Genomic DNA, 24,104 nt, shown 5'->3' with positions numbered 1-24,104 from the left:
AAATACTTTTCTTTCTTCTTTCGCCCTGTTTGGAAAGACCATTTTTCTCTAGAAAGGGTTCTGTTGGATTTTCTCTTTCCAGTTCTCTAACTTCCCCGTGTATTTACCTTGTGAGTCAAAGGAAAAGAACCCATCAATATAAATGAACAGCTCTTGTCAAGCAAAAATGTGACCACAATGATCCCTCCGGGGCTTTGGGATGCATCAGGGTAGAGGGGCAATGCAGGGGGCTTACGTCAGAAATGGGGCGGGGGTGGGGTATATTTACTCTACTGTGGCTGTTGTTTCATCCCTGGGCAAGCCATTCAAAGCTCAGATTTCCTACATTCATAATAAAATGCTAATAATACCTCGTCCAGTGCTTGTTGCAGTATTAACAAGATGGCATGTATGGATATATTCTTAGTGAATAACAAAGGCCCACTCAAATAGAAACTTCTGTTATTTTTTTCTGTTACTGACATGTTTTCTAAGCATTTGTCTTGCTCACTTGAGAAAGCGAGTATCGATAGGGAAGGACAAAGTCTGTTAAACTTTTTTAGCAGCTGGTGAAAGAAACATTCCTATTAGTGTGTGCCTGTGTGTGTATGTGCGTATGTGTGTGTGTACGGGTAGGACGGGGCAAATTCACTGTTGGAGACACAAGGGTGTAAGCCAGGCTCAGACCCCTGTTGGTCAGACGGTGTGTAAGTCTAGGAACTCTCACCAATGAAAGAAAACTAATAAGTTCTAGAAGACACTCCTTAGGAATCTAGTTACTTGACCCTAAATCCATTAAAAACTGTAGGGACTAAAGAAGCTTGCAAACAACTTACTTGTCTTTATAATATCAAGACTAAGAACATGTTTTCTCTTTAAATTTTAATCATGCATGCATTCTTAGAGATTGCATTTTTTGAGCTATTAAATATACATATGTTTCTGCCACATTAAAGGGGAGCACAAGCTTGTATGTTGTATTATTAATTATGTGTTGGAAATAAAACTCTGATCACTCTTGGCAAACAGTAGATACACTCCAAAACAAAGGATTCGTCATGTGAGTGGAGACCATGTGGGTTCATGCCTGTTACTCCGACGCAGTGTGAACTTACTTTTAAGGTCCAAGTTCCTGGCTCCCGCAGTGATTTGTGTTGTGATTTTCGTGTCAATTTTGACAGTGTGGAGATTGCTGGTGTCCCTTGATATCATCACATTGTGCCACTGATTGTCATTGAGAGGTTTATTTGAGCTCCCTTTGATAAGGTTAGCACCATTTCCCAAATCAAACACATAATGTAAGTACCTGGGAAAAAAGCGAAGGTGAGGAAATGTCATCACTTTTTGAATTTTTGATGGAGTCAAATTGGATATTACAAATGGAGATCTTTTTTTTTTAATGTGGTTCCATTCTTGTTAGAAATCTGAGTGAGCTGTACATAGGCTCAGCTAACAAGAAGGTAAGAAACACTACTGTTTTAGCAAGGAGGATTATTCATTGTCTGCATGAAAATAGTGAAAATTATTTTCAAAATCATGGTCTACATCTCACTTTATGACATTGGAAGGTCAATACCTTTTGCTACTCATTCTCTATTTCCACCTACACCCCATCTTTTGCCAGTTTCTTGTACCTGCTTTTCCTTCATCTTAAATGCCTGTTTTTTAGATGGGAAATGTGCACTCACCCTTCAAGACTCAGCTCTGATATCCACCCCCTCCCTCATACATTTTCTTGATTTCCTAAAAGACTGTCCTGACCTTAGCACATGATCATCTGAGGCAACTTTTCATAATGCTTCTCTGCGATGTTTATGTGTTCACCTATATTTCGTAGGGTTGCATGTTACATGTGTGGCTCCAGTTTGGTAGAATCTTAGATGTGCACAGAAGTGTGTACATATATATGTATATATGTATATATTATATATATGTGTATATATATTATATACATATATAAAATATGTATATATATTATATACATATATAAAATATGTATATATATTATATACATATATATGTGTGTATTTTATATATATATATATATATATATATATATATATATATATATATATATATAAAATTAGTGCCGGGTATACTCTCTTGCCCATTGTAGATATGCTATAATGTTCACTGATTGAATGAATGAATACTCAAATCAGTTAAAACACATCATATTTTCCTCACCATTTCAAGGAAATTTCACAAAAATCTTTCCTTCTAAATTCTTCAAGGAATTCTGATATAGAATGAAATTTGAGTTAAATGCATTTTATGAAATTGAAGTTATCTGATTACTTATTTTAGGTGTCTAATTAGCACAAATTTTTATACATTTGTAGAAATGCTTTTGTAGAATTACAGTGTGCATAGTAAGGAAACCCACATTTGAAGCATAAGATTCATGGAATGCCTATCATAATTAGAACTCAATGTTATTTTTACCTCATGTATGAAAGTGTAGGTATAGAAGACTACTGATTTCCTATTAACTTTACAAGATATCCAAGAAGTGATTTGAACAAATATATTTAAGCCATTCTCCCATAGTCTTGCCTGCTACCTTAGAAATGAACACATCTGTTTAATGTATATTTTTGGTTATCAAGGTCAATTTTGCAAATTTTTATTTATTTGTCATTGAACTCACATATACTCACCCTTTAACTAATTCGACCACAATAAAGTCATTTCCATCCCCACTATTATATAGTATTAGTCCATCTAGGGATGTTGTCTTGAACTGGAAAAAAAGGTGCATAGAAGTGTAGGCTTGCAATGTAGCTAAGGCAACATAACTTGATTTGGTCTTGAAGGTGACAGGGTCTGCTATGATGTTCCTGAAGCCAAATCTGGCATTGAGCTCACAGTAATCTATGTCACCATTTTTACACAAGTCAATGTATGCCATTCCATTAAATGTCAGGCTTTGCAGGTGTCCAATGAAGTTGGAGGGGACAGAAGACAGATACCGACGTTCCGTGATGATGCCAGTCTCTATGTTATGAAACTCCAGCCTCGTGTGATCGCCTGCCATTTGACCTGAAAGGTCAATAATAATAATGTATTATTATTTTTCTGTATCTGAAAGAAACTCCCAACTTTAGACTTCCATGGCGATATCACATTTTAAAATGCAAGGATCCAAATACCTTTTGACATTCAGTTACATATGGTAAAAACATAGCAATGATATTAAAGGGTAAGGCTGGATACTTAATAAAACTTTCTTAGGTCAGGTTTTAATCTTTGTCCAAATCGTAGCCTTAACAAAAATCACCTTCATTAGGCAAAATTACAGAATTTTTTTAAAGTAGAGGAAAGAAATAAAGGAAGCAAGAAATAAAGAAAGAACAGGAAAGAGGGAAGGAGAGAGAAAGGAAAAGAAAAAGGAAGGAAGGACTGAAGAAAGGAAGGGAGGGAAGAACAAGGGAATAAAGAAGAAAGGAAGAAGGAAGGAAGGAAGGAAGGAAGGAAGGAAGGAAGGAAGAAAAGATAGATGGAAGGAAAGGAGAGGTTAGAATTAAGGGCAATGACTGTCCTAAATTGTTCCATCCAACATTGATACATCCCAGCTTCATGGTTACATGTTTTTCTTAAAGAAATGCTCTTAAAGAAAAAAAAAAAATGACTCTATATTTTCCTATACCCAATAGAAAAAATGAAGGGCTGCTGACTATTCTTTCAACAGTGAACCATAAAAATGTGTTCAAAATTAAATATGCACTTTTCACCTCCTCTTTTCTGTGCTGAACAATTCCCACAGTCTTCACTAGAACTAGCCTCCTGGCCACTCTAGAGTTTCTGTTGATCTCTTCTGGACCCACGCCATTTTCTACTTATGTTTTGGATACCTAAACTGGGCACACTCTACCAAATCAAGGCATGCCCAATTTTGAGACTATGAGTAAAATCAGCCCTGAAGTACAATCTTTTTTAAACACCCTAGTGTCAGATTTGGTTGCAGATTTATTTATTGATTGACTTTTCAATTCAGTCTCCATGCTTCTCCATTCCACTAAATTCTTCTGTCAATCCCATGAAAACCCAACCCAATCCCGTCTTTACCTCTAGAGTGATAACTGTACCTACCTACATACCACTGAAGGGAAGATAAACAAAGATGTGAACTTGTTTTCCAGTGTACAACATAAAGTACTCTTAGCATTGCTAGTAATTCTCTCCTAGCATCTTGCTCTTGTCCAATTAAATTGTCATTTGCTTTCTTCTAAAACTCGAAAAGGTCATTCAAATTGCAATCAAGTTCTTCCAGGTGCTAGATTCACTACTCAATTTGGCATAATTGGAAAATTTATCGAGCTTACCATATCCTGTCATCCATGATATTAATGAAAATATTAATTAGAGCTAATCCCAGGATCAGCCCCTGAGAAAATGCACTGAACCTTCTTCCCGGGTGTAATGAAGATTGAACAACCATCTATGCGGCCCTCCTTCAACCAACTTGACAGATTTTCATGTCTTCAATCAAGACAGTAAAATATTGGCTGGCATTTTGAGGAAATGCCAGTAAGTGAAATATAAAAGGCATATTTTTTTTCTTGTGCAAGAAAAACTTCTACATACATAATTGATTTTGATGCTTATAAACTCATTGGTGTAAAAAATTCTCCCGTGAGCTGTACTTAATTCTGCTTAATTTCTACACCTCTTTACTAGTTCTTGATCCTGGTAACAGCATTCTTGCCATACCCTTGACATGCTCTCTTTTTGGACTTCTTTTTTTTTCTTCTGATTCTATCTCTACAAACTTTTTTTAAATATAAAATATACCACTGTAAATATCTCGTTTCCTTCCTCCTCCCCACTATGCCTACTGCTCATCTTTTGGATGCAAAAATACTATTAAATCATTAGCATTACTGGTTTCTAGTATGACATCATTTCTCTCTCCTTCTTTAGTGTTTTGTTCAATGACCTCAATGCTAGTCCTTGGGGAACTACTTACTTGGTAGCAAATAAAGTGAGTCTTAAATAATTTTCAAATATCACACCAGAAACATTGAATTAATAAGCTGTACAAAGGAAGACTGTAAAAAGCTAAAAAAAAATCACTTGGGTTTACATACTTCCTTGTGTTGATTTTTTAATCTTTTTCATTATATTAAAATGGGAGCCCTAGCTCAATGAACCCACCTCAACCCTGAAACTGTCATGTTTCTTCTTCAAAGTTCCATTAATGAACCAACAGATAGTAAGGAAATAACCTGCTCCCCCCTAAAAAATACAAATCCTTACAACTAAATATTATCCCAAACTGTCATGTTCTTGATAGCTCTGAAATAGGGAAGCACATTTTGTTTCAAAGGACTGAGAAGTTCAGCGATAAAAATAACAAGTAATGTCTGTTTTCTTTTCTCAAAGGGTTAGAATATGTATGCAGAGCATAAATAATAAAAAGGTAGTAAAACAGTTTGGGAGCAACCGTGGCCCAGTTACAAGAAAAATCATTATGGCCCATGTTCAAGAGTCTATTCTTTCTTTAATAAGCGCATATAAATCGCATTGACAGTAATGGCAGATATGCTTGCTGGCGGGGGAGAATTAGCACCTAAAAGCCATTATCCACTGCCTTAGAAGACATTAACTGCTGCCTTCTAAACATTCTTTTTTTTCCCTCAGAATTTATTCCAGAGTTTAATCCTCTGGCAGTAATGTAGCCACCTCTACTATTATACATATATATTGATTATGAAAAAATAAAGGACATTGAAGGAGAAAGATTTTTTTTAAGGTTCCAAGCATTTAAAAATGCAGCATCTTTTCCAGAGACTGAGTGAAAAGAAAGTCTGGGATTAGCAAAATGCCTCTGATCAAAGGATATGGATACACTGGATTGGCAATAATCTCCAACGAGAGACAACCTCCTGGATAGTGTGTTTGCACAGGTATCTTATGATGCACACCCAATCTTTATATACAAACACATAACAATATCAGCTAGTTTATGTTCAATCTTGCTCGGAGTCAAGTGAACTTTCTTGTTCAGAGTCAAGAGTTAAATTTCTGCTACAGAACAAAATAACACCCAGCCCCATATCGGCTTGTTAGTTCACTTAAAGTTCTGGAGTGTGTGCTATATATGTCAGGTCCTGTATTAGGTAATAAAGAAGCAGTATCATTTTACAAAACTCATGGTTTATTGGGGAAAGGCAGACAAAAAGAGGTAAGGAAATAATGAAATATATAATGACAAAATAACAACAAAAAACTTCTATGAATTTCATAAACAGGATATTGAGTTGTTAAGTATGGGATGGGGGGCCTGAGCTGATATTTAAGTTAAATTTGAAAGATTAAAAGAAGGGATGCCTGGGTGGCTCAGTTAAATGTCTGACTTTGGCTCAGGTCAGGATCTCACGGTTCATGGGATGGAGCCCCGCATCAGGCTCTGTGCTGACAGCTCAGAGCCTGGAGCCTGTTTTGGATTCTGTGTCTCCATCTCTCTCTCTCTCTCTCTCTCTCTCTCTCTCTCTCTCTCTGCCTTTCCCCTGCTCATGCTTTGGTTCTCTCAAAAATAAATAAACATTTAAAACATTAAGAAAAGAGAGAGAGAGAGAGAGCCCTGCTAAGAACTGGAGAAGCAGAATGGGGAGTTGGATTCCAGAAAGGGAAAGAGGCGCCAAGGGCGTTCAGGTGAAAAAGAGCAAGCCATTGTGGCTGGGGAATCAGGAGTACATGAGATGAGGGGCTCACCTGAGACGGGAAGGATAGTCACAGGCCAGATACAACACACAATGCCTCCTGATTATATTCTGTAGGCATTGAAGGGTTATGGGCAGGCAGATGCCGTGAGTCAGTGCCCGTACGTGTGTGTTCAATCTCTCTGATGTAGGTATAGTAAACTGGAGACCATTTGAAGTAGGGTGGTTATAGCAAAAATGGAAAAAAAAAAAAAAAAAGATGTATGAAATGAGATAATTTTGCAGATGTAATTTGCAGGACTTACCAATAATGTGTAGATGATAGAGAGGAGGGAAATTGTAAGCAGAAAGAGATAGGGGATCCCCAGAAAAAGAAAAATGAGACATAGCTTTCATGACACAAGAGAAGTCATTTTAGCAACTCCCACCCCAGCCAGCTGTTTTCCATGGCCTATGCCTTACCAATTCTACTTTCCCAAACACACTTCTGGCAGAACTTCCAGGGCGATGCCAGAATTACAAAGAAATGCAAAAACCTCAGGAGTTAAGGATTTCAAGGGAACAAATGGAATGCAAAAATTAACAGTTTCTACCAGGCCTGGAAGTGGCCTAAACATATCTGAGACAAAAAAATGAGTGGCAAAAACTTCCAGTGCTATTTCAAAGACCCTGCATTCCTTACCAGAGATAAAAACCCAAGACTTCAACCAGTTTATACTGATCTTGGAACAAGCCCATATTCCGTTCCCCTTGTCTAACAGTTACCTCAGCTTCATTATAATGTTATAGTCTCCATCCAAGGGGAAGCACAAGCTTCATTACCATAACTTACGAGGCATGTATAGGCGTGCTAAGTATGCCCGAGCAAGCCTTTACCTGCCATGCCAAAGCTCTCCTTTCCGAATATTTATCCTAACCCTAAAAGGAAAGGAGTACCTTTCACTCTGTTAAGGGAGTCTCAGTTTTGGAAGTTATTCCCTGTGATCTCCATGTTTGCTGCAAACAAAGTTTCTTTTGTGTGACAAACTGCACCTGGTGTAGACTCTATCTGTAAGTCACCAAGGAGCGAACTCAGGTTAGCTCCATTATAGAATGATGATGCCCAGCTAGCTGGTTTGCTTACATATGGTAAATACTGTTTAATGAAAGACACACTAACATACACACACACACACACAAAACACATAGTTCCAGAGTCTTGAGACTGACCAAGTGAGGAGCTGAAACCCAAGACTCCCTGCTTAGGGCTCTTATATAGCTTGTAGAATTTCACCTCCAAGTTCCTAGGGAATCTCTTCCTTTTTGAGCTTCTTTGCAGGCAACTGTTGCCCTCATCACCCTAGGTAAAGTGCAGGCATTCCCAAGACTGGCCTGAGCACGTACTGTTGTGTCTTCAACACCTACTTAACAGTACATTTAACTGTAATTTAAAGATGAGGTCAAAATGTAAGAAGAAATGCATGAAGAGTGCCTAATGCTTTTCCTTACTCTTTTTTTTCCTCTTCTGTGATTTCTCACTTGCTGTAAAATTTAATAACAAAACAATTGCTTTCCTAATTCATGGTGGGCCTCAAGTGGGCTTCAACACTAGAGTGTTTGAAAAAAAATCCCATTTCTAAACATAAGCCTCAGTGGCAAGTTTCCACTGCCCATTTTGGAAACTTCCCATGCTATGGAAGTCAAGGCTTTTTTATTCTTACAAATTTTTGGCTTTCATGAGATCTTTCACAAAACCTAATCCCCCAAAAATAAATCACCTTGATGAAAATTCACTCAGTAAAGGTAAATTAATGTGAAAATAAAACTGCCTTTAGCTCTGAGCAGCAAGATGCTGAGAGCTGAGGGAAGGAAAAAGTTGAGGTAGAGTACTGGGGTGCAGGATGAATAATTTGGGTGAATCATCAATATTTACTTGGTTTATATTCCTATTCATCTTTAAACTCTGGAAAGAGCATGTTGGATTTCACTACTGAAAAAAAAAAAATTTACTCCTACAGAGCAGAGGATAAAATCAAATTTCTGCTCTAAGACTTTGGGCAATTTTGAGAAAGAGTAAATGGCAAGCTAATTTACTGAAATACTAGTTTATATTGTGTTCTTCCTTCAATTCTAAAATGCTAGCCAAGTATTTTGCCTCAAAGGGTTTTTCTTGGCAGAGTGGAAGCTGCTGGAAAACAATGCCTTCCTCAATCTTTTGAGAAAGCCTTATTTGCAAGGTTTATCCAGAAAGGGGGAGGGAGAAAGAAAGAAAGAAAGAAAGAAAGAAAGAGGAAGGAAGGAAAAGAGAGAGAAAGAGGGAGAGAAAGAAAGAAAGAAAGAAAGAAAGAAAGAAAGAAAGAAAGAAAAAGAAAGAAAGAAAAGGAGAGAACAGAGTGTATTTGAGGGCTGATAAAGATGATGGGATTACCACTGACTGGAGATAGGAGAATATTGGTGGGATTTAGAAGTACAACTCATTCCATCATCCTGCTCTCAGCTCAGGGTCAAAGTTTCAGAGAGAATTGGTAAACATAGGGAGACTGGACTGCAGCCCACAGCTCCTTGCAGGAATTAGCAAAGATCCATTCACCCACTTAGGACAGGAGCAACAGGGTTATTGCAATTAAAAGGACAAAGGACAAAAAAAAAAAAAAAAGTGTTTTTGGTGGGAAGAAGTGCAGAGGGAAGACAAAAGGAGACTCATATGATCCAAGTTTGGGAATAGGGAGTGGGGGCAAAACAGACTATGATTAAATATCCTGTAAATCCAGAAGAAAGGCCCAAGGCCTTGTTGATTTAAATTGTGCTGATTTAAATTGATATAAAGACAATTAAGAAATGTCCCATTTCTTACATACCCGAGTTGGTGGATCAAGATTCATATTATAATTTTAATAATACATGCTGAACAAAAACATGTTAAACAAATGTCTTAGGATATATTTGTCCTCCAAAGTTGGGGATTCTAAAAGGGATTCCTTTTCTTTCAGATCATAAGCCAAACCTCACCAATGACCTATGAATTCCTAATGAAGTCTTGGATGCCAGAATCCCAATATGAACCAGGCAAGGAAATATGAGTAACTTTGCCTTGAAGAGCTAGTCCATGCCCAGGAGCAGAAATGGGTACTTGCAACAGTAGCTTAGAAATGATTCCTCAACAGAGTCAATTCTCTTGGGAGTCCCCCATAGAATAGGTCACTCACTTGTTCCTACATCTACAAGCTACATCCCACATCCATGTAAATATCTGTTTATTCTGTTTCCTAACATTATGATTGCTGGTGGTAGATAAATGCCTGGCCATTTAAGTAAACAAAGGGATGTATCTACTGCAAGTTGAAGAAGGCAATTCATTAACTTAGAAGTTTGGTTGGAATCTATGTAATTGAAAATATGTATCTTGAATTTTCTATGAAAATCAGATGGCAATTCATTTAGGGGCCATTTCTGGAATTTTCTTTGTTACACTGATCATATTCACACCCTATTTGTTACTTTTTTTAATGTTTATTTTTGAGAGAGATAAGAGAGAAAACACTCACTAGTGGGGGAGGGACAGAGAAAGAGGGGACAGAGGATCTGAAGGAGGCTCCCCACTGACAGCAGCAAGCCTGATATGGGACAGGAACACACAAACCAAACTGTGAGATCATGACCTGAGCCGAAGTTGGGTGCTTAACCAACTGAGCCACCCAGGTGCCCCTATTCATCACTTCTTAATACAAAATGTGTTGCATTGATTTTTAAAATCATGTTAATGTTGTACATACTTACAACATACTTATGTAATTAAATAGGAATGGGAAGGAAAAGCTGAAGTGAAATACAGAAAACTAATTATATTTCAAATGGAGACTATAACTACACTCAAGGAAGGAAATTAGGAAGAAAAGGAAAAAAAGGGAGGCAGGGAAAGAAGGAAGGAAGGAAATAAGCCAAGTTATAACCAAAGTTACTTGCAAACTCAGCATTTAATTTTACCTGCTAAGTCTTAAGCAGTGAGGAATGAGAAGAATCACAAACTAATCCTGAATTTTGTTTTAGTTGGTTTATTAATTGTAGTGGTATAGGCAACTTCAAGTAATCCACACACTATTCTAGATTCATTATTGGGTTGAAGAAATGAGTAACTGACATCACTGAGGGCAAGGATCCCACCAAGGAAGAAAGAACATGGAAACACAGAATGGGGGAAGTAAAAAAACAAGGACATATGTAAAAAAACAAGTAGAAAACAAGTAGATATGGAGGTACCACTGTGAACTCATCTTTTCTAAAATATATGTATATGCATGATTATGTGCACATGCATTTTTGTAAACTAGAAACCACTGTTTGGATGATTTAGGTTTTATCAGAAAGAGCAAAAATGAGGAGTTTGTGTCTAAGGTCATGTGTTAGAGGTTGTGAGTAAACAGCTACCCGGGGACAAGGACATGTGAAAACCACAAGGGAACATTCTTTAGTTCCATGTGTGTATTTACATATTCATTCAGGTTTATGTGTATATCCTTGAATATATTTTCCTATCTTTGCCTACTGAAAAGGGCAGGAAACAAAGATACTCCAATAGCATTGAGAGTATCTCAACATCAACCACCCAGATTTTGGTCTCTAATAACAATCTTGACTAAATGAAGACAAAATGGCTGATTCCAGAGCTGGGGCATGGTAGGTACAAGCTGTGCCTGGAATATCCTGTTATGACATAAAGTAAGTAAGAAAATGCTAAAAAAGCAAAACAAAATAAAACAAAACACAAACCTGAAAATGTTGGGGTGGGGCATGTCACAATATAACAAAGACCAACTTCATGGGACTCACACTGGCCCATGGACTCAAACTGGGACCATCTGAGCACCAAAATAATCAAGTAAAGTAATTATAAACTATTTGAGAAACATAGAAATTTGGGTGTCCACACCAATAAGGAAGAAATAAAGGAAGGAAGGAAAGAAGAAAGGATGGGAAGTGCTGGAATTAGAAAATCATTTTGTAATTACTGCACTACAGACTGGATCAGGAGAAAATCTTCAATGGATGCTAAATGTAGGGTGAAATTTTGAAGAGACACAGGATATTTTTATGGTCTTAATGTCTCTCCACAGACAGTTTATTAGTGGAGAGGGAGACAACATACTGTTCATGTAGTGGAGAAAATGGACAACGTGTTGACCAAGTGGTTAAATTAAATCACCGGTAAAGGACACGGACGTCTCATGCCTTCAGACAGGATACTAGAAGGAGGCCACAATATCACCAATGCAGAATTCAACCCAAAAATGCAAAACCTGAATTCAATCGTGAGAAAACATCAAACACAAAATGAGTGACTTTACAGTGATAAAAGGTGGGAGGGTTATATATTTCAAAAATGTCAATGTCACGAAAAGACAAAAAAAAAAAAAAAAAAGTTGCTGGAAATGTTTCAGATGAAAGCAGGTTAAAGAGACCCGAAAGCTATATGCAGTGTCCGAGCCCAGGCTGCACACTGTGTAGAGGGGAAATGCTATAAAAGAAAACACTAGGTCAACTCACTAAATTGTAATATGGAGAACAGAACAGATAAAAGATATTGCATCCGAGCAACACTTACTGAAGTTGGTAACTCTTTGTTATGTAAGGTTATATATATATCATTATTTGTAGAAAATGCACACTTTAATAGTTATGGGTAAAGGGCCATTTTGTATTTAATTTTTCCTCAACTGGTTATGAAAAAAAAAGTGAAAATGTCAAATCAAATGGGATACAACATTCACAAGAGTAAAGATAGATCAATGTTCTTTGTACTGTTTTTATTTTTGACTGTTTTTTTGTAAACTGGAAACTATTTGTAAATAAAATTTAGCAAAATATGTTGCCCCATACTTTTGTTTCTATCCCTTCTTCATCCACTGTAGTTCAGGACTTATGACTTTACATCCTAAAGCATATACTACACTGACACAGGACTCATTTTGCTCAAAACATTCTCTCAGCATACTCTCAGCATTTCCAATCACCTGAAGGTCCACGAAAAATGAACGCCTTGAGCACACTGACCTATTTGCTCCAAAAGGCCATTTTAGCCCTGTCAACTACCATATAGATGCATGAGACCAAACAAAACTGTCTCCTCAACATTAGTCCGTGTAGCACCATTGAAGCCCTTCTCCCCAGTATGGAATGTTCCCTCACATACTTTTATCATCTGTGTTACTCTCTCTTTAAAGCCTAGTTCAAATGTCATCTATTGCTTTAAGCTATCTTTGAAACCAAGGTCCTCAACCTCTCTTCTGAACTCCAAGATCATAAATTGCTTACATCAAACATTCAGTACCTCATCTACTGCACCAATTGTCAGTTCTTGTGTGAGTTCTTGTGTGTATATCTATTTAGATATAGATGTGTATGTATCTATTAAGATGTGTGTGACATGATGTGTGTGGAAAGTATGTGTTGTAGAGGTTTTGACCACGAGTCAAAAAACAAATCATCAATAATAGCAATAAAATCAAACCTAGGTCCTTTTCTAAGTTCTGGTAACAGTGGCATTTCAAAGAAACATAAGTCACTTAACCCCTTTGAAACTCAGTTTCCTCATCTTTATTTTTTTATTAAATTTTTTTTAATATTTATTTTTGAGAGAGAGAGAGACAGACATACAGACAGAACACATGCAGGGGAGGGGCAGAGAGTGAGGGAGACACAGAATCTGAAGCAGCCTCCAGGATCTAAGCTGTCAGCACAGAACCCAATGTGGGGCTTGAACTCACGAAACACAAGATCATGACCTGAGCTTAAGTCAGATGCTTAACCAGCTGAGCCACCCAGGCACCCCAGTTTCCTTCTCTTTAAAATGAAAATGCAGGGGGTGCCTGGGTGGCTCACTCGGTTAAGCGTCCGACTTCAGCTCAGGTCACGATCTCGCGGTCCGCGAGTTCGAGCCCCGCATCGGGCTCTGGGCTGATGGCTCAGAGCCTGGAGCCTGCTTCCGATTCTGTGTCTCCCTCTCTCTCTGCCCCTCCCCTGTTCATGCTGTGTCTCTCTCTGTCTCAAAAATAAATAAACGTTAAAAAAAATTTTTTTAAATGAAAATGCATATGCCCGATCTACTTCACTGGGTTGTGTGAGATTTGAGACATACTTAGGGACAAAAGAATGTTCCCCTGTTGTTTTCACATATCCTGTCCCCGGCAGCTATTTATTCACAACCTCTTGCATACGACCTTAGACACAAACTCCTCATTTCTACTCCTTTTAATAAAACCCAAATCATCCAGACAATGGATGCTACAAAAACAATTCATTCCTCTAAGACCTGTCCTTGACCAAAACTAGTTGAACTTGGGTTGACACTCTTGTCAAAGCCCTGCAAAAATTCTGCCTTCCTTCACCAGGTTCACACAGTTCCTTTAGAACCTTCTCCTGTCTGGCAATTTTGAATAAAGACTTAGGCTAACCACTCTCTGGTTGATTTTCTTTCTCAGAGAATAAAATAATATAACATTTGCTTTCCAATTGCTAATCCATGACCCAGTTGCATGAGAGTCCCCTCTCAAGAGATTTTAAATATGAAAAAAAGCCCAAACCGAGAACAATAACAAAATAAAAACAAAAGGAAAAAAAATTACTGTACTGTTCCTTGATTCTCTGTGTTGTCAGGCCAGGAATTGGTCCTTTTAAAGCTGTTCAGGTGATTCTGAAAAAAAGTTGCCCCTACATATAGAAAAGAGTTTTGGAAAGCCATAAAAGGCTATTGAATTATAAGATAGTAAAGAGATCCCTAAGTCTGCAGTTTTCTTCATTTGAACTCAGAAATGATTCTCTCAAAAGTTAAAATCCCACACATGCTATTTCCACATTGATAGAATCAACTGATCTCTGATCATGGAAACCCCTTAGGACTGAATGTAGGACACACTTCTCTGCTGCACAAGAACTATCTTGTGCTATGTACTAAAATAATAATTTTAGAGATGTTCTCTAAAAAGGAAAAAGAGTTAACATCCCAGTAGGTCATGTGTTTGGAGTTATTTTCAGCTGAGAGAATAAAGGCACAACACCGATTCCTCTTTCATTCGGTTTCCCTATATCTCTGGGGTGGACTTTTATATGGCTCACCTCAGTTAAGAATCTACATATCAGGGATTGAACCTGACATCCTTAATATTAAAGTTTAACCAACTGAGGTAAATGGCCAGAAATGATCTATTATAGCTTATAATGAAAAAGTGGTTCGGCTGACAGAATGCCAGCATATCTATCAATTTACCCAGACAGTGAAATGTAGAACTTGCTGCTATTCATTGCCAAAATATATAACAAAGAAATTGAACAGAAATTGGCATGTAAACAATGACTTCAATATTTTATGAGACCCTAAGATATTTATGACCCACAACACTGAACTATATAATGTCTTCTTGAATTATTAAATAGGAAAGAACATGACACAAAAGTAGTGCTTGTTTGAGAGAAAAAAAAAAAAACATTTAACATGCTCCTTATTTAATGGAATCATTGCTGGAGAAATTGGAATAAAAAATGAACTGTGTGTATCAGCTTCAAGTTGTGTAGTTGGTTTTATAGTCACCTGCAAGATATGGGAAAGTCTAAAGCTTCAGCGAAAGCAAAGGCAACGACAACAGGGGGATTTACCTGTCATGGCCTGTTGGTCATCCACGGTTAACTTTAAACTTTTTCCTCGACGGACCACACGCACTGTGTGCCATTCGTTATCATTGAGGTTATAGCCGGCAAAAAGGGTCTCGGGACCTTTGCCTGTAGGATATGCCAAACAGTCATTATGGACACTCAGAATCAGTCAAGCAAATGAACCTCACAGAGAGTGAGAGAAAGAGACAAAGTAAGGGGGAAGGCACGGGAGAGGGAGGAGAGACAAGAGAGAAGGAAATGAGAGGAAGAGGTGAGAGAGAGAAAGGAGAGAAGAGACTGGCTGGATCAATTTTCAAACCCATTAGAGTCAGAGCAAGCAAGGAAAATGACAAGTTAACAGACATTCAGGTGTGACAATTTAAGAAGAATCTTTAACATTATGCATTGATCAAAGACAAGTGAATGAACCTTGTTGTCATAAATAGGCACAGTCAATACAGCATCAGGAAGCCTCCCAAATTTACACACACTTTTTGCTGTTGTTGTTTTTGTTTTTCCTAAGGAATTCTCTGGTCTTTATAGTTAACACTTTTTCGCTAATGAAGTAGATAGCTGTCTTGTAACCTCTGACTTCGGGGAGAGAGCAGACCTTAAGTAATTAGCTAAGCATCTTCAGGCTAGCGCAACTGGCTGATTAGATTCTGGTGAGGAGACTGCGCTGGGCACTATATTGTGTAACAGCTGCTCTTCACTCTTACATCATGTACCTCCAATATTCACCAAGTTCTTAAATTTATGGAATGTTGTGTCTAAAAACTAAGTCCAGTGAAGGCACAGAAAATGGGTTTAGATAGGAGTATTGACTCTTAGGAAATGAAGAAAAAAAAAGAAGTCACAGCCAATAAAGGTCCAAGTGATGAGTCGGAAAGAAAATAAAGTGAGACTAAACAGCACTAGAGGGAAAGGATTCCCAGCTGAGGACCAAAAGAAAATTAACCACCTGGGAGAGTAACTGCCAGTGAATCTATTAAATCTATGCAAATTAATTTATAGAGGCTTAGAACAGACATACTATTTCAGAAAGTTGTTTTATGGAAATCAGTGAAATGAGAAACTTAGACAAACATCCTTTTGCCACTTAGAAACAAAGAAAGGAAAAAAACCCCACAAACCTTTAATATAACTTGAAAAAATTTTTAAATTAAAATAAAACATTTCTACTAATCTGATACTATGATTCACTAAGAAAAAATCATGAAAAGTTTTTAAAGATACATTATTTGGTGATGGATTTTTCCCCTGTGTGTTTTGCAAGGACTGAAATTTGTTGGTAAGCTAAAGTAATGGAAAAAGTGACACCGTTGAATTTCATCAACTGATTCAGGATCAGGATTGGCTTCACAATTTCTTCAACCAAATTCTACCAGCAAAACCAATCAATGTCCAAGGATCTTAGGAGAACACAGAAAAGTCAAGGAGAAGGAGGAAGAAACAAAGCGAGAGGGAGAGAGAGAGATAGTAAGAAAACCAAGTGGAAGAACTTCAGTAGTCTATCCAACAAGAGATTGTTGTTTGCTTCTGGCACTGCTGGCTATCCATCCAGCCCTGATTTCTCTCTTAGGATGTTACTGATGTAAATTCTGCCTTCCGTGGTTGAGTATTCTCTGGGGCTTAAAGTGAACCAGGGAGATAAGCTAAACTTTGCAGTATGGACTGCTTCATGTCTCTAAAGGAAACCATCATGAAGGTTACAAAGAATCTTTTTTTGTTTCTTTAGAGAAGAAAATTACACATTTTCTTTAAATTACACATCCAATCCAGATACATGAATAAAAACTAGTCTGGACAGAATAGTTCGGAAAGATTGATCACTAAATAACTAGAGGAAGCCTGTTAGTTCAGCAACTGCAAAAAAAAAAAAAAAAAAAAAAAAAAAAAAAAGCTTTGAGGCCAATGTTGAAAGCAAGTTCCACGATCAAAGGAACTCTTTCTAGTTTCAACAGTGAAGAAAGAAGCGCTTAATAACTCTGCAGAATCTTAGTATCCTACCGGCAGCAAGGGTCATTCTTAGTTTTGATCTTTGAAAAGAGAATATATCATGTTAAAGCTATTTTTATAGGGAAGACTTTTTTTTTCCTTAGAAATGTGTCCTTTTGAAGCAGCTTCACTCCCATTCTCTTATTTTTAAAAGTGTTTTGTCAAGAAAAAGAAGCTTAAGGGTGATATCATCATTATACCCCATTCTGGGCTTGATCTTCCTCTTAAGTCATAATGCTTAATCTATGAAACAACTATTTCCATAACAACAGGCACAAAATCCAATTAAAAATAACCCTTTGGTTCATAAAAATCTCTGTGGGCCAACTTCAAGCTCCTTTCTTGCATTATTAAAAATGTGGAGAGATTGATTTTGGAAGACAAGGTTTTAAAAAATGCACTTAATATTCTCAGTTCAAAACAATGTTATCTATGCAACTTGAAGTGTAATGGAGAGTGCACTGGCAAGAAGTTAAGAATTGTGGTTGGTAGTCCTTGATTTGCTACTAAGGAAAGTAGTTGGGGGCTGGCAAATGCTACTGTGTTCCGGGCATCTTATCTGTTAACTTATTTCATCTTTACATCGTTATCCTTTTGTAGATGTGGCACTGAAGGCCTAGAAAACAAAAACTTTTTGCCCCAAGGTCACAGGGCTAAAATGTGATAGAAAAGTGTTCCATCCTAGGTCTGACTGACCAAAGTCTGCATGTTCTCCCCTGCATTAGCCTGCCTCCCAGCTATACCTTTGGCTAGAAACTTCTCAGTGTCTCTACATCTAAATGAATAGATGGAGACGGGAAAGCTGCTCTTTGTCATGGCTTCCACCTTGCTCTACAGAATGATTACATGTCACGACATCTGACCCATCCTCTACATAAGTTATGGAGGAAGGACATCTCTAAACAGAACACCACAACTCTAAAAGGTACTACAGGAATGATACAGAGGGAGGGTCATCATTTTGGGACTGAGTCCACCCATAATCAGCAATTTGCTAGAACATTTAGCTTCTGGTGGTCTCAGCAACCTTATTTATAAAAGGCAAGAGATGATGTAGATGATCTCCATAATGCCTTAGAGATCTCACATTCTCACATTTAAAACATATGGAATTGGTAAAGAAAGGTGGCTTAACTGCTGTAATTTTGAGTTTGAGAGTCATTTAGTCATTTGTCCTCTTCTCAAAATTTTAATGGGAATATTATAGTCACTAAGGCCATGAATGATCACAATTCCTTTTGAGATTTCCTCTTCTTTTGGGGGATATCAAAATATTGGAAGTAACATCTTTCTCCCAGCATGAATGTGAGTATTATCGACTGAATGTTCATGTGTTGAAGCCCTACCCCCTAATGTGATGGTATTAGGATGTGGGCCTTTGCAAGGTAATTAGGTTTAGATGAGGTCATGAGGGTAGACCCAATGATAGGATTGATTCTCTTATAAGAAGAGACATTACAGTTCTTTCTCTCCATCATGCAAGGACACAGAAAGAAGGATGGCCGTCTGAAAGCCAGGAAGAGAACTCTCACCAACTACCAAACCTGCCAATGCAGTGATCTTGGACTTCTCTGAGTCTAGAACTGTGTGAAATTAATGTCTGCTGTTTAAGTGACATAGTCCATGGTATTTTGTTATAGGACTCTAAGCAGACTTAGTAAGCAATAATTTAAAGATTTTAAAGAAAGTCCACAGCATTGTTTCTATAATCATTCCTTATGCTTTATAGAGAGTTAAAATTTATTTCTATTTTTACACTTGATTCTTACTGTAATCTATTATTTAAGCCATAGAGTTACCCCCGCCCCCAATTTCTTAGTCAAGAAAGAAGACTTAAAAAGGTCAAGTGTATGATTATAAGTCTCAGAGGCAGTAAGGACTGGAATTAAGACTGAGATCTTGAGATTGTCCAAGCCCCTTCTAGTGTCCTTTCCACAGGCCCCAAAATGATGTGCAGACAATAAGAGGTGCAGTGTGGCTGAATGACAACAGCCAGTATTTAACCAGACTGAATCAAAAGTCAGCTCTATAAGATAAAGCTACATTAATGAATTATAGAACTAGAAGGGATGTAGGAGGTAGAGAAGCTCACGGAGCCATCTACAAACATACAATTTGAGATCCGAAGCAATTAGATGATGTCCATTGTTCATATGAAGAGTCCAAGTCCCTAGACTGGCAGTCTAGTGAGCTTTCTTTAAATCATTCTCCCATTATATTATGTAGAACTAGACTGAACTTCTTAAAGGACACCAAGATCTGATTGTACGATTCAGTTCCCGACTACAATTGGTTCTCCATCTAAGGTGAAAGTCAGGCAAGAATAAATACTGCTTCTTTTCAACAGGAGTTAAGCTATAAGTGTTTTCTAGTTGTTGATATTCACCAGATTATCTGGTGACTCTGCAGCTAAAACTCATTAATGTGCATACATTTAAGTTTATTAATTACAAATGGAAGTAGACACAGTAATCATTTCAGTTTTCCTCAGTCTGATTCAACTTGATTGTCCTTTCGCAACCTACCCATGTATGAGGTTCTTGTGTGTCTATAATTTTACTCCTAAGAAGGGTTGAAGATAAGGGCAACTTGAGGAATAGTAGAGGAAGGGGTGTGTGTGGGGGTGAGGGGTAGAGTCAGTAGTCAAATAAATCCTTCTTTGAAATCTACTACTTTTACAGAGCCTTGATTTAGCCACTAGGAAATACATTTAATAAAGGATGATGTCTGTTTTTGACCAGATTAGTAACCACATTTGCTAATGACTTTTCAACTCCAATTTCACTACAGCAGGGGATGGTGGAGAAAATTGGATTTTTTCCCTAGGGCTGTCATCAACTAATTATGTCATCTTAAGTAAGTCATTTATTTTTCCTGTTCCACACATTTCATCTGTAAAATGAGGATACCTGGTAAGACCATGTCAAAAATGGTCTCCAATAACCCAACCTGAAAATTCTGTCATTCTTGGAAGGGAGAGAAGTGGCCCGCGCTATTTTCTAACCTTGTGGCAACATGAAAGAGTGCACAATTATAGTGAAGTTCTCTAAATTTATGAGATTTAATTATTATATTTGTTAATTTCACGATTTTTATGTTGATATGCATAGACAGAGGAAACAGAGAACTTCAGAGAGTTATTGTAGACCTATTACTCAAGTCAAATGGATCCAGTAGGACAATATTGATGTATGCCAGCAAATGGATCTATTAACTTATGTAGTCACATTTTAAGGAGAACTGTTTTTGTCAACTTGGCACTACTCAAAATTTAGCACCGAATAATCAGTACATGGTCAGTCAGGAGCAGGAAATACACTGTTCCATGTACCAAGATATGTCCTTGCTTTATGGGCAAGTTCACTTAGGAAACAAAATCACAGATCAGAAGGTGATTTTGTACAATAGCGATCTTTAAGAAACTCTTTCTTTTAACTGTGGTAAATTATTCTCTCCTCAGTTTAAAATATTAGATCAGGGATGGGCAGTGTTGGAGATTCTGACCCAGTCTCCCTCTAAGCTTGCCTTATTCAGAACAAATATAGGGTAAAATGTGAAAATCCAGGAGCTAAGCTGGGCCAGTCGTTTTATTATTTTTTTTTAAATCAATGAAATTATTCTTTAGCCACCTGTAATCTTGCATAAAGAATATAGAAACGATGTAAAGTGGGAGCTGTCCTCCTGTTTCAAAAGCAGTCTAGGGCCGCGTGGGTGGCACCGTCGATTAAGCGTCCAACTCTTGATATCGGCTCAGGTCATGATCTCACAGTTTGTGAGTTCGAGCCCCACATTGGGCTGTGCGTTGATGGCACGGAGCCTGCTTGCAATTCTGTTTCTCCTTCTCTCTGCCTCTCACCCACTTGTGCTCTCTCTCTCTCTTCAAATAAATAAACTTAAAACAAATTAAAAAATGAAGCTGGCTAACTTGGTCCCAAGGCAGCACCCAGAACACCTATGAATCCAGCTGGCTCGTTTCTCCCTTTTAGAAAAAGGATGATTTTTTTAAATCAGAAAACTTGAGAAAGGCTTTTAAAAATCATTTGCAAGTAACCCTTTCCTTTAAAATCAGATTTGATTAAAAAGAAAAGATTCATAAATCATTTATGAATTTTTAAAAAAAGCCTATTCTTCCAGAACATTATTTATTATGTGTATCAAGGACCAGAGGTATCCAAAGGTACCATTGTTAGTTTATGTGCATTATCAGTCCTCTTGCATGAGTTCTCAACACACCCTTGATTGTAAAATACAAATTTATAGGCTCTCATCTGAAGATTTTGTAGGCCATTTTCTTGTAGGTCATGTGAGTTATGGAATAGATTGCCTTTCCTTATTTCTAGCCATAAGGAAACCAAGATTTAGGATTTGCACTTAATTTGATCAACTATATTATTTTCTTGTCTTGTTTTCTTTCTTTTTTTCCTTCTTTCTTTCTTTCTTCATATTGTCTTTTCTCCACACTGAATTATTTAAAAATATTTCTTAATCATTTTAATTCTGTTTGAAAGTAGTGGGACATAAATCAATAAGTGAATTTATTTAGTAAAGAAAGGAATAGCATCTAAGAGATGTACAGATAATTAATCCAACTCTTTAATTTCACAGATAGTTCCATGCGAGGTTAGTCTGTCTAGACCTCTCTCTCTCTAATCTATCTATCTACCTATCTCCAACAGGATTAAATGAACCTCTACTGACCAATATCAGGTTTGTTTGCAAGTGTATTTTAAATTTATTTTCATATTTGTGATGAATATTTTTTGAACCAAAATATATATATAGCAAAATACATATAATAGTAACTTTAGATCCTTTTTGGAAGAAAGCCTTGTGTGGAAATGTTTTGTGAACTAATTATACTAGTTTTTGAAAGTGGGGGGAAAAGAGTAAAGAGCAATAGAGAGGAATCAAAGCTAAGGAATCTATGAAGCAATGTGATCAAAGATGTTTAGTACACTAAAATGACAACTGTCTCCGGAGTTAAAAGATGGAAGTGGCTGGAGAAAAGCAAGCCCATACCTATTATATTTTGATTTTTAAAACACTTAGACATGTGGGCCACAAAGCTGCGATTCCTACACACCCTTTAGGCCATTAGCTCTATTTGCACATTTTAAAGATGTTAACTACATAAGTGGAGCATCTGTATCAGCTACACTATTTCTTAGTAAAGTTCAAACCAATTGGCTCTGGATTTCCTTTTTGTTGACTTAAACATCAAATGTAAGTAATTTCTATTTTATAACCTTATCTTTTCATTGGAGTAATCTTCTCACTCAAGCCATTTATTGAGCATGGGGATTTTCATGGGTGCTTCTGCAAAGCCATAACCTAGCAATCTACATAGATGACAAGCAAGTGGGAATCCACTTTGTTTGCCTTTTGGAAATGATCGACCTACTACCTCCATTTTATTGAGAACAGGTTGTGTCTTTTCAACTACAGCTGGAGAAAGGCATTATGTAAAGTGCATCCTAATGTTTTCATAGCTCTGTTATTTAAAAAAAAATCTAGGGGCGCCTGGGTGGCTCAGTCGGTTGAGCGGCCGACTTTGGCTCAGGTCATGATCTCACAGTCCGTGAGTTCAAGCCCCACGTTGGGCTCTGTGCTGACAGCTCGGAACCTGGAGCCTGTTTCGGATTCTGTGTCTCCCTCTCTCTGACCCTCCCCCATTCATGCTCTGTCTCTCTCTGTCTCAAAAATAAATAAACGTTAAAAAAAATAAAAAAAGAAATCTAGTGTTGCCATACATATATAAATTGGTTCTATATTTACACAAGTGTTCAATTATTCTTTAGATCACTAAACTACCTATAGCACCCAGTAATTGAATTAGGAGTTATAGCACCACAGCATCTTAGAATTATGAAATTTTAAAACTGAATGGTCCATATTGTGTCTGTTGTCTACCCTATTTAACTACTCTTATTCATTCTGGATTATGTGGCACTCACACCCTATTATTTTAGTTTAAAAATTACTTTGTGCAAAACACTGATCTCAGCATGTGTATGTCCCAACTTAGATTCTCAAGATGCTTGCATTCTAATCAATCAGGTGGTCAAAACACTTTTTCTGTAATGGGCCAGATAGTAAATATATTTGCTTTCCAGGATGTGGTTGTCATTACAATTACTCAACACTGCCATTGTATGGTCAAAGCACCCATAGACTATGTACACAAATGGGTGTGGCTTTGTTTCAATAAAAACAGGTATTAAAAGAGGCAGCCCTCTGTGTGCTGGAGTTTATGCTGTATTTATGTGTAAAATACACATAAATAAACAGACAATTTAAGTCCCCTTATCTCATAGACTTTTACATTGAGTATTAAAGAAAGAACTAATGGAAATATATTTAAGAACTTATTAGTCAGTGGACCTGAGTTTTAGAATCAGTGTTGCCATTAAATCTAGCATAACACAATTATGCTAATTGAGTCTTCCTCTTAATGCTCCTGGTTTGAGTTTTCTTATCAGTAAAACAACAACATAACAAAACTGAAAGCAATTTAAAAAGCTTTTAAATGGCATAAGCCAATTGTAAAGCCTCTTTTTCTTTTTTTAAGTACACTCTACGCCCAACATGGGGGTTCAAATTCACAAACCTCAAGATCAAGAGTTACATGTTCTACCTACTGAGCCAGCGAGGCGCCCCAAGACCACCAAATTCTAAAATTTAGTTACTTTCCCTGGCTGTACAAATTTAGAACAGCAGCTTTTATTAAAATGCATGATATCTGCAAGTGTGTGCATATAAAATTAGGTGTCTACATATATCCACATTTCTGGATAGTAACAAGTTTCATTTGGCAGTTGACTTTGAGGACAGTAACCTCTG

At 37.2% G+C, this 24,104-nt stretch overlaps 1 protein-coding gene across 20 annotated transcripts in view; it reads right to left on the bottom strand.

The window, feature by feature from the left end:
* NRXN1 (neurexin 1) overlaps nucleotides 1–24,104 on the bottom strand; it is a 1,127,584-nt gene that overhangs the window by 570,662 nt on the left and 532,818 nt on the right. For all 20 annotated transcript variants that reach the window (XM_078444444.2, XM_078444446.2, XM_078444455.2 and 17 more), the window contains 3 exons: nucleotides 15,270–15,392; nucleotides 2,640–3,021; nucleotides 1,095–1,285 (listed from right to left, as the gene is read on the bottom strand). In XM_078444444.2, the coding sequence (XP_078300570.1) occupies nucleotides 1,095–1,285; nucleotides 2,640–3,021; nucleotides 15,270–15,392 (696 nt within the window). The remainder of the gene's footprint in view (nucleotides 1–1,094; nucleotides 1,286–2,639; nucleotides 3,022–15,269; nucleotides 15,393–24,104) is intronic.

Source organism: Panthera onca, chromosome A3 (assembly GCF_046562875.1).
Source record: "Panthera onca isolate mPanOnc1 chromosome A3, mPanOnc1 haplotype 2, whole genome shotgun sequence".
NCBI classification, from domain to species: Eukaryota; Metazoa; Chordata; class Mammalia; order Carnivora; family Felidae; genus Panthera; species Panthera onca.
The sequence above is the reverse complement of the archived record's forward strand: the minus strand, read 5'-3'. Positions and strand labels throughout refer to the sequence as shown.